This window comes from Oncorhynchus nerka, linkage group LG9a (genome assembly GCF_034236695.1).
Source record: "Oncorhynchus nerka isolate Pitt River linkage group LG9a, Oner_Uvic_2.0, whole genome shotgun sequence".
NCBI classification, from domain to species: domain Eukaryota; kingdom Metazoa; phylum Chordata; class Actinopteri; order Salmoniformes; family Salmonidae; genus Oncorhynchus; species Oncorhynchus nerka.
Window position 1 is genome coordinate 64,871 of NC_088404.1, and position 15,165 is coordinate 80,035.

At 32.2% G+C, this 15,165-nt stretch overlaps 1 protein-coding gene across 1 annotated transcript in view; it reads right to left on the reverse strand.

The window, feature by feature from the left end:
* Window positions 1-407: 407 nt before the first annotated feature.
* vwf (von Willebrand factor) overlaps window positions 408-15,165 on the reverse strand; it is a 174,424-nt gene continuing 159,666 nt past the window's right edge. The window contains 1 exon segment of the mRNA XM_065022171.1: window positions 408-675. Coding sequence (XP_064878243.1) covers window positions 490-675 — 186 coding nt within the window. The 3' untranslated portion in view covers window positions 408-489.

Below are 15,165 nucleotides of genomic sequence, written 5' to 3' on the forward strand. Positions count from 1 at the left end.
TGTCAATCAATCATCGATTATCAAGTTGAAATCAATAGCGAGAGAGGGGGGATGCATATAACTAACAAATATTCCTTACTAGATATTTTAAAAATGCTCCTAAACACAATTGAACCAGGTGCCTTAGACTAGAGCATCCATAGGGTCTGACAGCATGTTGAATAATTGACATCCCTATTGAGTGCAGAAATATTTGTAATTTTTCATACAGTCCTCTATGGGAATTGAACCCACAACCCTGGCATTGCACACACCATGCTCTACCAACTGAGCCACGACAGACAGACAGACTGACAGACTGACAGACAGAGATAGAAAGAAAGAAAGAAAGAAAGAAAGAAAGAAAGAAAGAAAGAAAGAAAGAAAGAAAGAAAGAAAGAAAGAAAGAAAGAAAGAAAGAGACAAAATTAGAATATCCAAATAGTTTATTTGAGTACATGTTTATCAGGGCACACACATTGTCTCTCTCAATTTTATTCAGTTCTCTCTCTAGGTGCAGTGCTGGGCCAGACAGTCGCAGGCAGTGACAGACAGAACGTTGTGATGTGTCAGTGTTCCATTAGAACACAGCAGCGGAACGCTCAGAGGCTCCGTCGCCACAGAAGCACAACACACACACTCCCTCTCCACAGCGTTAGTTTCCAGGGAATATACACTCTTACTACGACACTTCCCCTGAGAGAGAGAGAGAGAGAGAGAGAGAGAGAGAGAGAGAGAGAAAGAGGAAAATCATTATAAAATCAATAGACACAAAAACAAGTGTGCAGTTAAAATTGGCAATGTACACACAGATTTCTTTCCTCAGGGCCGTGGGGTGAGACAGGGATGCAGCTTGAGCCACATCCTCTTCAACAAATATATCACTGAATTGGCGGGGGCACTAAAACAGTCTGCAGCACCCGGCCTCACGCTAATAGAATCTGAAGTAAAATGTTTGGTGATGATTTGGTGCTTCTGTCCCCAACCAAGGAGGCCCTTCAGCAGTACCTAGATCTTCTGCTCAGATTCTGTCAGACCTGGGCCCTGATAGTGATTTACATTTACATTACATTTAAGTCATTTAGCAGACGCTCTTATCCAGAGTGACTTACAAATTGGTGCATTCACCTTATGACATCCAGTGGAACAGTAGTGCATCTAAATCTCAGTAAAACAAAAATAATGGTGTTCCAAAAAATGTCCAACAGCCAAGACAACAAATACAAATTCTATCTAGACACTGTTGCTGTCACACGCTGATCTGTTTCAGAGTGTGACATGTCTTTATGCTTGTCTCCACCCTCCCGGTGTCGCCCATCTTCCCCAGTATCCCCAGTGTATTTATACCTGTGTTTTTCCCGGTTTTGACCATTCTGCCTGCCCTGACCCTGAGCCTGCCTGTCGTTCTGTACCTTGTCACACCTCCCTGGATTACTGACCCATGCAAGTCCCGACCCTGAGCCTGCATGCTGTTCTGTACCTGACCCCTGCCTGCCCTTGACCTGTCGTACAGTTGAAGTCGGAAGTTTACATACACCTTGGCCAAATACATTTAAACTCAGTATTTTCCAATTCCTAACATTTAATCCTAGTACAAATTCCCGGTTTTAGGTCAGTTAGGATCACCACATTTTTAAGAATGTGACCGGTCAGAATAATAGTAGACAGAATTATTTATTTCAGCTTTTATTTCTTTCATCACATTCCTAGTGGGTCAGAAGTTTACATACACTCAATTAGTATTTGGTAGCAGTACCTTTAAATGGTTTAACTTGGGTCAAACGTTTCAGGAAGCCTTCCACAAATTTCTCACAATAAGTTGGGTGAATTTTGGCCCATTCCTCGTGACAAACCTGTTGTAAATGAGTCAGGTTTGTAGGCCTCCTTGCTCGAACACGCTTTTTCAGTTCTGCCCACACATTTTCTATGGGTTTGAGGTCAGGGCTTTGTGTTGGCCACTCCAATACCTTGACTTTCTTGTCCTTAAACCATTTTGCCACAACTTCAGAAGCATGCTTTGGGTCATTGTCCATTTGGAAGACCTATTTGCGACCAAGATTTTACTTCCTGACTGATGTCTTGAAAAGTTACTTCAATATATCCACATAATTTTCCTTCCTCATGAAGCCATCTATTTTGTGAAGTGCACCAGTGCCTCCTGCAGCAAAGCACCCCCACAACATGAGGCTGGCACCCCTGTGCTTCACGGTTGGGATGGTGTTCTTCGGCTTGCAAGCATCCCCCTTTTTCCTCCAAGCATAACGATAGTCATTATGACCGAACAGTTGTATTTTTGTTTCATTAGACCACAGGACATTTCTCCAGAAAGTACCATCTTTGTCCCCATGTGCAGTTGCAAACCGTAGTCTGGCTTTTTTATGGCGGTTTTGGAGCAGTGGCATCTTCCTTGCTGAGCGGCCTTTCAGGTTAAGTCGACATAGGACTTGTTTTACTGTGGATATAGATAATGTTGTACATCACAAGGTCCTTTGCTGTTGTTCTGGGATTGATTGGCTCTTTTCGCACCAAAGTACGTTCATCTCTAGGAGACAGAACGCGTCTCTATCCTGAGTGGTGTGACGGCTGTGTGGTCCCATGGTGTTTATACTTGCGTACTATTGTTTGTACAGATTAACTTGGCACCTTCAGATGTTTGGAAATTGCTCCCAAAGATGAACCAGACTTGTGGAGGTCTCCAATTTGCTTTCTGAGATCTTGGCAGATTTATTTTTATTTTCCCATGATGTCAAGCAAAGAGTCGCTGAGCTTGAATGTAGACCTTGAAATACATCCACAGGTACACCTCCAATTGACTCAAATTATGTCAATTAGCCTATCAGAAGCTTCTAAAGCCATGGCATAATTTTCTGGAATTTTCCAAGCTGTTTAAAGGCACAGTCAACTTAGTGTATGTCAACTTCTGACCCACTAGAATTGTGATACAGTGAATTATAAGTGAAATAATCTGTCTGTAAACAATTGTTGGAAAAATTACTTGTGTCATGCACAAAGTAGATGTCCTAACCGACTAACAAAAACTATAGTTTGTTAACAAGAAATTTGTGGAGTGGTTGAAAAATGAGTTTTAATGACTCCGACTTAAGTGTTTGTAAACTTCCGACTTCAACTGTACCTACCTCTGCCTAATCATCAACATAAGGCAATGAACGATCTGAGAGACAAGGCAAAAATTGCCTTCTACGCTATCAAAAGGAACATAAAACTCCACATCCCAATTAGGATCTGGCTAAAAATACCTTAGTCAGTTATATAACACATTGCCCTCTATGGTTGTGAAGTCTGTGCCCTCAATGGTTGTGAAGTCTGTGCCCTCAATGGTTGTGAAGTCTGTGCCCTCTATGGTTGTGAAGTCTGTGCCCTCAATGGTTGTGAAGTCTGTGCTCTCAATGGTTGTGAAGTCTGTGCCCTCTATGGTTGTGAAGTCTGTGCTCTCTATAGTTGTGAAGTCTGGGGTCCACTCACCAACCAAGAATTCACAACATTGGACAAAGACCCAATTGAGACTGCATGTAGAATACTGCAAAAATAACAGAATTAGGACTATACCCGCAAGTTATCAACATCCAGAAAAAAAACTGTTAAATTCAACAACCACCTAAAAGGAAGCGTTGCTTACACATTCCACCACAAAGCCCTCACCTTCAGAGAGATTAACCTAGAGGCGAGTCGCTGGTTTCAGGGGCTCTATTCACAAACACAAACAGACCCCACAGCGCCCCAGGACATCAACACAAATAGACACAATTTGACACACTGGAAAGAATCAACCTAAAAACAGACCTAATTTGAATGGTATCTGGCCCTAAACAGAAAGTACACAGTGGCAGAATACCTGATTACTGTAACTGACCCCAAATTAAGAAAATCCTGAACATAGCCTTACTATTGAGAGAGGCCGCCATAGACAGATCTGGCTCTCAAGGGAAGGCAGGCTATGTGCACACTGCCTATAAAATGAGGTGGAAACTGAGCGGCACTTCCTAACCTCCTGCGAAATGTATGACCACCTTAGAGATATTTCCCACAGATCACACGGACCCACAAAGAATTTGAAAAAACAACTAACATTGATAAACTACCGTATCGGTAGCCACAGTGTTCAGTCACAGGAGCAAGATTTGGGACCTGTTGCCAATGGAAAAGGGCATCCAGTGGAACACAAACAATGTTTATCTGTTTATTTACCCTCCTATTCATACTACAACTAATGTTTATCTGTTTATTTACCCTCCTATTCATACTACAACTAATGTTTATTTACCCTCCTATTCATACTACAACTAATGTTTATTTACCCTCCTATTCATACTACAACTAATGTTTATCTGTTTATTTACCCTCCTATTCATACTACAACTAATGTTTATCTGTTTATTTACCCTCCTATTCATACTACAACTAATGTTTATTTACCCTCCTATTCATACTACAACTAATGTTTATCTGTTTATTTACCTCCTATTCATACTACAACTAATGTTTATTTACCCTCCTATTCATACTACAAACAATGTTTATCTGTTTATTTACCCTCCTATTCATACTACAACTAATGTTTATTTACCCTCCTATTCATACTACAACTAATGTTTATTTACCCTCCTATTCATACTACAACTAATGTTTATCTGTTTATTTACCCTCCTATTCATACTACAACTAATGTTTATCTGTTTATTTACCCTCCTATTCATACTACAACTAATGTTTATCTGTTTATTTACCCTCCTATTCATACTACAACTAATGTTTATTTACCCTCCTATTCATACTACAACTAATGTTTATCTGTTTATTTACCCTCCTATTCATACTACAACTAATGTTTATCTGTTTATTTACCCTCCTATTCATACTACAACTAATGTTTATCTGTTTATTTACCTCCTATTCATACTACAACTAATGTTTATTTACCCTCCTATTTATCTGTTTATTTACCCTCCTATTCATACTACAACTAATGTTTATCTGTTTATTTACCTCCTATTCATACTACAACTAATGTTTATTTACCCTCCTATTCATACTACAACTAATGTTTATCTGTTTATTTACCCTCCTATTCATACTACAACTAATGTTTATCTGTTTATTTACCCTCCTATTCATACTACAACTAATGTTTATCTGTTTATTTACCTCCTATTCATACTACAACTAATGTTTATCTGTTTATTTACCCTCCTATTCATACTACAACTAATGTTTATCTGTTTATTTACCTCCTATTCATACTACAACTAATGTTTATTTACCCTCCTATTCATACTACAACTAATGTTTATTTACCCTCCTATTCATACTACAACTAATGTTTATCTGTTTATTTACCCTCCTATTCATACTACAACTAATGTTTATCTGTTTATTTACCTCCTATTCATACTACAACTAATGTTTATCTGTTTATTTACCCTCCTATTCATACTACAACTAATGTTTATCTGTTTATTTACCCTCCTATTCATACTACAACTAATGTTTATCTGTTTATTTACCTCCTATTCATACAACAACTAATGTTTATTTACCTCCTATTCATACTACAACTAATGTTTATCTGTTTATTTACCCTCCTATTCATACTACAACTAATGTTTATCTGTTCATTTACCCTCCTATTCATACTACAACTAATGTTTATCTGTTTATTTACCTCCTATTCATACTACAACTAATGTTTATTTACCCTCCTATTCATACTACAACTAATGTTTATTTACCCTCCTATTCATACTACAACTAATGTTTATCTGTTTATTTACCCTCCTATTCATACTACAACTAATGTTTATCTGTTTATTTACCCTCCTATTCATACTACAACTAATGTTTATCTGTTTATTTACCCTCCTATTCATACTACAACTAATGTTTATTTACCCTCCTATTCATACTACAACTAATGTTTATTTACCCTCCTATTCATACTACAACTAATGTTTATCTGTTTATTTACCCTCCTATTCATACTACAACTAATGTTTATCTGTTTATTTACCCTCCTATTCATACTACAACTAATGTTTATCTGTTTATTTACCTCCTATTCATACTACAACTAATGTTTATCTGTTTATTTACCCTCCTCATACTACAACTAATGTTTATCTGTTTATTTACCTCCTATTCATACTACAACTAATGTTTATTTACCCTCCTATTCATACTACAACTAATGTTTATCTGTTTATTTACCCTCCTATTCATACTACAACTAATGTTTATCTGTTTATTTACCCTCCTATTCATACTACAACTAATGTTTATCTGTTTATTTACCTCCTATTCATACTACAACTAATGTTTATCTGTTTATTTACCCTCTATTCTATTCATACTACAACTAATGTTTATCTGTTTATTTACCTCCTATTCATACTACAACTAATGTTTATCTGTTTATTTACCCTCCTATTCATACTACAACTAATGTTTATTTACCCTCCTATTCATACTACAACTAATGTTTATCTGTTTATTTACCTCCTATTCATACTACAACTAATGTTTATTTACCCTCCTATTCATACTACAACTAATGTTTATTTACCCTCCTATTCATACTACAACTAATGTTTATCTGTTTATTTACCCTCCTATTCATACTACAACTAATGTTTATTTACCCTCCTATTCATACTACAACTAATGTTTATCTGTTTATTTACCCTCCTATTCATACTACAACTAATGTTTATTTACCCTCCTATTCATACTACAACTAATGTTTATCTGTTTATTTACCCTCCTATTCATACTACAACTAATGTTTATCTGTTTATTTACCTCCTATTCATACTACAACTAATGTTTATCTGTTTATTTACCCTCCTATTCATACTACAACTAATGTTTATCTGTTTATTTACCTCCTATTCATACTACAACTGTTTAATGTTTATCTGTTTATTTACCCTCCTATTCCTCAACTAATGTTTTCTGTTTATTTACCCTCCTATTCAACTAATGTTTATTTACCCTCCTATTCATACTACAACTAATGTTTATCTGTTTATTTACCCTCCTATTCATACTACAACTAATGTTTATCTGTTTATTTACCCTCCTATTCATACTACAACTAATGTTTATTTACCCTCCTATTCATACTACAACTAATGTTTATCTGTTTATTTTTATTTTACAACTAATGTTTATCTGTTTATTTACCCTCCTATTCATACTACAACTAATGTTTATTTACCCTCCTATTCATACTACAACTAATGTTTATGTTTATTTACCCTCCTATTCATACTACAACTAATGTTTATCTGTTTATTTACCTCCTATTCATACTACAACTAATGTTTATCTGTTTATTTACCCTCCTATTCATACTACAACTAATGTTTATTTACCCTCCTATTCATACTCCTAATGTTTTCATATTCATACAACTAATGTTTATTTACCCTCCTATTCATACTACAACTAATGTTTATCTGTTTATTTACCCTCCTATTCATACTACAACTAATGTTTATCTGTTTATTTACCTCCTATTCATACTACAACTAATGTTTATCTGTTTATTTATGTTTATGTTTATTTACCCTCCTATTCATACTACAACTAATGTTTATCTGTTTATTTACCCTCCTATTCATACTACAACTAATGTTTATCTGTTTATTTACCCTCCTATTTATCTGTTTATTTACCCTCCTATTCATACTACAACTAATGTTTATCTGTTTAATGTTTATCTGTTTATTTACCCTCCTATTCATACTACAACTAATGTTTATTTACCCTCCTATTCATACTACAACTAATGTTTATCTGTTTATTTACCTCCTATTCATACTACAACTAATGTTTATTTACCCTCCTATTCATACTACAACTAATGTTTATCTGTTTATTTACCCTCCTATTCATACTACAACTAATGTTTATCTGTTTATTTACCCTCCTATTCATACTACAACTAATGTTTATCTGTTTTTACCCTCCTATTCATACTACAACTAATTTATCTGTTTATTTACCCTCCTATTTATCTGTTTATTTACCCTCCTATTCATACTACAACTAATGTTTATCTGTTTATTTACCCTCCTATTTACTACAACTAATGTTTATTTACCCTCCTATTCATACTACAACTAATGTTTATCTGTTTATTTACCCTCCTATTCATACTACAACTAATGTTTATCTGTTTATTTACCCTCCTATTCATACTACAACTAATTTTACTACAACTAATGTTTATCTGTTTATTTACCCTCCTATTCATTCATTTACTATTCATAACAACTAATGTTTATCTGTTTACCCTCCTATTCATACTACAACTAATGTTTATCTGTTTATTTACCCTCCTATTCATACTACAACTAATGTTTATCTGTTTATTTACCCTCCTATTCATACTACAACTAATGTTTATCTGTTTATTTACCCTCCTATTCATACTACAACTAATGTTTATCTGTTTATTTACCTCCTATTCATACTACAACTAATGTTTATTTACCCTCCTATTCATACTACAACTAATGTTTATCTGTTTATTTACCCTCCTATTCATACTACAACTAATGTTTATTTACCCTCCTATTCATACTACAACTAATGTTTATTTACCCTCCTATTCATACTACAACTAATGTTTATCTGTTTATTTACCCTCCTATTCATACTACAACTAATGTTTATCTGTTTATTTACCCTCCTATTCATACTACAACTAATGTTTATCTGTTTATTTACCCTCCTATTCATACTACAACTAATGTTTATCTGTTTATTTACCCTCCTATTCATACTACAACATACTACAACTAATGTTTATCTGTTTATTTACCCTCCTATTCATACTACAACTAATGTTTATTTACCCTCCTATTCATACTACAACTAATGTTTATCTGTTTATTTACCCTCCTATTCATACTACAACTAATGTTTATTTTTATCAACTAATGTTTATTTACCCTCCTATTCATACTACAACTAATGTTTATTTACCCTCCTATTCATACTACAACTAATGTTTATCTGTTTATTTACCCTCCTATTCATACTACAACTAATGTTTATCTGTTTATTTACCCTCCTATTCATACTCTAATGTTTATTTACCCTCCTATTCTACAACTAATGTTTATCTGTTTATTTACCCTCCTATTCATACTACAACTAATGTTTATCTGTTTATTTACCCTCCTATTCATACTACAACTAATGTTTATCTGTTTATTTACCTCCTATTCATACTACAACTAATGTTTATCTGTTTATTTACCCTCCTATTCATACTACAACTAATGTTTATTTACCCTCCTATTCATACTACAACTAATGTTTATCTGTTTATTTACCCTCCTATTCATACTACAACTAATGTTTATCTGTTTATTTACCTCCTATTCATACTACAACTAATGTTTATCTGTTTATTTACCTCCTATTCATACTACAACTAATGTTTATCTGTTTATTTACCCTCCTATTCATACTACAACTAATGTTTATCTGTTTATTTACCCTCCTATTCATACTACAACTAATGTTTATCTGTTTATTTACCCTCCTATTCATACTACAACTAATGTTTATCTGTTTATTTACCCTCCTATTCATACTACAACTAATGTTTATCTGTTTACCCCCTCCTATTCATACTACAACTAATGTTTATTTACCTCCTATTCATACTACAACTAATGTTTATCTGTTTATTTACCTCCTATTCATACTACAACTAATGTTTATTTACCCTCCTATTCATACTCCTATTCATACTACTACAACTAATGTTTATCTGTTTATTTACCCTCCTATTCATACTACAACTAATGTTTATCTGTTTATTTACCCTCCTATTCATACTACAACTAATGTTTATTTACCCTCCTATTCATACTACAACTAATGTTTATTTACCTATTTACCCTCCTATTCATACTACAACTAATGTTTATCTGTTTATTTACCCTCCTATTCATACTACAACTAATGTTTATCTGTTTATTTACCCTCCTATTCATACTACAACTAATGTTTATCTGTTTATTTACCCTCCTATTCATACTACAACTAATGTTTATCTGTTTATTTACCCTCCTATTCATACTACAACTAATGTTTATCTGTTTATTTACCCTCCTATTCATACTACAACTAATGTTTATTTACCCTCCTATTCATACTACAACTAATGTTTATCTGTTTATTTACCCTCCTATTCATACTACAACTAATGTTTATCTGTTTATTTACCCTCCTATTCATACTACAACTAATGTTTATCTGTTTATTTACCCTCCTATTCATACTACAACTAATGTTTATCTGTTTATTTACTACCTCCTATTCATACTACAACTAATGTTTATCTGTTTATTTTCCTATTTACAACCTCCTCCTATTCATACTACAACTAATGTTTATTTACCCTCCTATTCATACTACAACTAATGTTTATCTGTTTATTTACCCTCCTATTCATACTACAACTAATGTTTATCTGTTTATTTACCCTCCTATTCATACTACAACTAATGTTTATCTGTTTATTTACCCTCCTATTCATACTACAACTAATGTTTATCTGTTTATTTACCCTCCTATTCATACTACAACTAATGTTTATCTGTTTATTTACCCTCCTATTCATACTACAACTAATGTTTATTTACCCTCCTATTCATACTACAACTAATGTTTATCTGTTTATTTACCCTCCTATTCATACTACAACTAATGTTTATCTGTTTATTTACCCTCCTATTCATACTACAACTAATGTTTATTTACCCTCCTATTCATACTACAACTAATGTTTATCTGTTTATTTACCTCCTATTCATACTACAACTAATGTTTATCTGTTTATTTACCCTCCTATTCATACTACAACTAATGTTTATTTACCCTCCTATTCATACTACAACTAATGTTTATCTGTTTATTTACCTCCTATTCATACTACAACTAATGTTTATCTGTTTATTTACCCTCCTATTCATACTACAACTAATGTTTATCTGTTTATCTGTTTATTTACCCTCCTATTCATACTACAACTAATGTTTATCTGTTTATTTACCCTCCTATTCATACTACAACTAATGTTTATCTGTTTATTTACCCTCCTATTCATACTACAACTAATGTTTATCTGTTTATTTACCCTCCTATTCATACTACAACTAATGTTTATCTGTTTATTTACCCTCCTATTCATACTACAACTAATGTTTATCTGTTTATTTACCCTCCTATTCATACTACAACTAATGTTTATCTGTTTATTTACCCTCCTATTCATACTACAACTAATGTTTATTTACCCTCCTATTCATACTACAACTAATGTTTTCTGTTTATTTACCCTCCTATTCATACTACAACTAATGTTTATCTTTACCCTCCTATTCATTACAACTAATGTTTATTTACCCTCCTATTCATACTACAACTAATGTTTATCTGTTTATTTACCCTCCTATTCATACTACAACTAATGTTTATCTGTTTTTACCCTCCTATTCATACTACAACTAATGTTTATCTGTTTATTTACCCTCCTATTCATACTACAACTAATGTTTATCTGTTTATTTACCCTCCTATTCATACTACAACTAATAATGTTTATCTTTATTTACCCTCCTATTCATACTACAACTAATGTTTATCTGTTTATTTACCCTCCTATTCATACTACAACTAATGTTTATCTGTTTATTTACCCTCCTATTCATACTACAACTAATGTTTATTTACCCTCCTATTCATACTACAACTAATTCATTTACCTCCTATTCAACTAATGTTTATTTACCCTCCTATTCATACTACAACTAATGTTTATCTGTTTATTTTTATTTACCCTAATGTTTATTTACCCCTATTCATACTACAACTAATGTTTATCTGTTTATTTACCCTCCTATTCATACTACAACTAATGTTTATTTACCCTCCTATTTACTACAACTAATGTTTACCCTCCTATTCATACTACAACTAATGTTTATCTGTTTATTTACCCTCCTATTCATACTACAACTAATGTTTATCTGTTTATTTACCCTCCTATTCATACTACAACTAATGTTTATCTGTTTATTTACCCTCCTATTCATACTACAACTAATGTTTATCTGTTTATTTACCTCCTATTCATACTACAACTAATGTTTATCTGTTTATTTACCCTCCTATTCATACTACAACTAATGTTTATTTACCCTCCTATTCATACTACAACTAATGTTTATCTGTTTATTTACCCTCCTATTCATACTACAACTGTTTATTTACCCTCCTATTCATACTACAACTAATGTTTATCTGTTTATTTACCCTCCTATTCATACTACAACTAATGTTTATCTGTTTATTTACCCTCCTATTCATACTACAACTAATGTTTATTTATTTACCCTCCTATTCATACTACAACTAATGTTTATCTGTTTATTTATTTACCCTCCTATTCATACTACAACTAATGTTTATCTGTTTATTTACCCTCCTATTCATACTACAACTAATGTTTATCTGTTTATTTACCCTCCTATTCATACTACAACTAATGTTTATCTGTTTATTTACCCTCCTATTCATACTACAACTAATGTTTATGTTTATTTACCCTCCTATTCATACTACAACTAATGTTTTTATTTATTCATACTACCTCCTATTCATACTACAACTAATGTTTATCTGTTTATTTACCCTCCTATTCATACTACAACTAAATGTTTATTTACCCTCCTATTCATACTACAACTAATGTTTATCTGTTTATTTACCCTCCTATTCATACTACAACTAATGTTTTCTGTTTATTTACCCTCCTATTCATACTACAACAATGTTTATGTTTATTTACCCTCCTATTCATACTACAACTAATGTTTATCTGTTTATTTACCCTCCTATTCATACTACAACTAATGTTTATCTGTTTATTTACCCTCCTATTCATACTACAACTAATGTTTATTTACCCTCCTATTCATACTACAACTAATGTTTATCTGTTTATTTACCCTCCTATTCATACTACAACTAATGTTTATCTGTTTATTTACCCTCCTATTCATACTACAACTAATGTTTATCTGTTTATTTACCCTCCTATTCATACTACAACTAATGTTTATCTGTTTTACCCTCCTATTCATACTACAACTAATGTTTATCTGTTTATTTACCCTCCTATTCATACTACAACTAATGTTTATCTGTTTATTTTTATTCATACTCCTAATGTTTATCTGTTTATTTTCTATTCTACAACTAATGTTTATCTGTTTATTTACCCTCCTATTCATACTACAACTAATGTTTATCTGTTTATTTACCCTCCTATTCATACTACAACTAATGTTTATCTGTTTATTTACCCTCCTATTCATACTACAACTAATGTTTATTTACCCTCCTATTTATCTGTTTATTTACCCTCCTATTCATACTACAACTAATGTTTATCTGTTTATTTACCCTCCTATTCATACTACAACTAATGTTTATCTGTTTACCCTCCTATTCATACTACAACTAATGTTTATCTGTTTATTTACCCTCCTATTCATACTACAACTAATGTTTATCTGTTTATTTACCCTCCTATTCATACTACAACTAATGTTTATCTGTTTATTTACCCTCCTATTCATACTACAACTAATGTTTATCTGTTTATTTACCTCCTATTCATACTACAACTAATGTTTATCTGTTTACCCTCCTATTCATACTACAACTAATGTTTATCTGTTTATTTACCCTCCTATTCATACTACAACTAATGTTTATTTACCCTCCTATTCATACTGTTTATTTACCCTCCTATTCATACTAATGTTTATTTACCCTCCTATTCATACTACAACTAATGTTTATCTGTTTATTTACCTCCTATTCATACTACAACTAATGTTTATCTGTTTATTTATTTAATGTTTATCTGTTTATTTCCTATTCATACTACAACTAATGTTTATCTGTTTATACAACTAATGTTTATCTGTTTATCTTACCTCCTATTCATACCTCCTATTCATACTACAACTAATGTTTATCTGTTTATTTACCCTCCTATTCATACTACAACTAATGTTTATCTGTTTATTTACCCTCCTATTCATACTACAACTAATGTTTATTTACCCTCCTATTCATACTACAACTAATGTTTATCTGTTTATTTACCCTCCTATTCATACTACAACTAATGTTTATCTGTTTATTTACCCTCCTATTCATACTACAACTAATGTTTATCTGTTTATTTACCCTCCTATTCATACTACAACTAATGTTTATCTGTTTATTTACCCTCCTATTCATACTACAACTAATGTTTATCTGTTTATTTACCCTCCTATTCATACTACAACTAATGTTTATCTGTTTATTTACCTCCTATTCATACTACAACTAATGTTTATTTACCCTCCTATTCATACTACAACTAATGTTTATCTGTTTATTTACCTCCTATTCATACTACAACTAATGTTTATCTGTTTATTTACCCTCCTATTCATCCTAATGTTTTCATTTACTACAACTAATGTTTATTTACCCTCCTATTTATCTAATGTTTATCTGTTTATTTACCCTCCTATTCATACTACAACTAATGTTTATTTACCCTCCTATTCATACTACAACTAATGTTTCATTTACCCTCCTATTCATACTACAACTAATGTTTATCTGTTTATTTACCCTCCTATTCATACTACAACTAATGTTTATCTGTTTATTTACCCTCCTATTCATACTATCTGTTTAACTATTAATGTTTATCTGTTTATTTACCCTCCTATTCATACTACAACTAATGTTTATCTGTTTATTTACCCTCCTATTCATACTACAACTAATGTTTATCTGTTTATTTACCCTCCTATTCATACTACAACTAATGTTTATTTACCCTCCTATTCATACTACAACTAATGTTTATCTGTTTATTTACCCTCCTATTCATACTACAACTAATGTTTATTTACCCTCCTATTTTATCTGTTTATTTACCCTCCTATTCATACTACAAAATGTTTAATGTTTATTTACCCTCCTATTCATACTACAACTAATGTTTATCTGTTTATTTACCCTCCTATTCATACTACAACTAATGTTTATTTACCCTCCTATTCATACTACAACTAA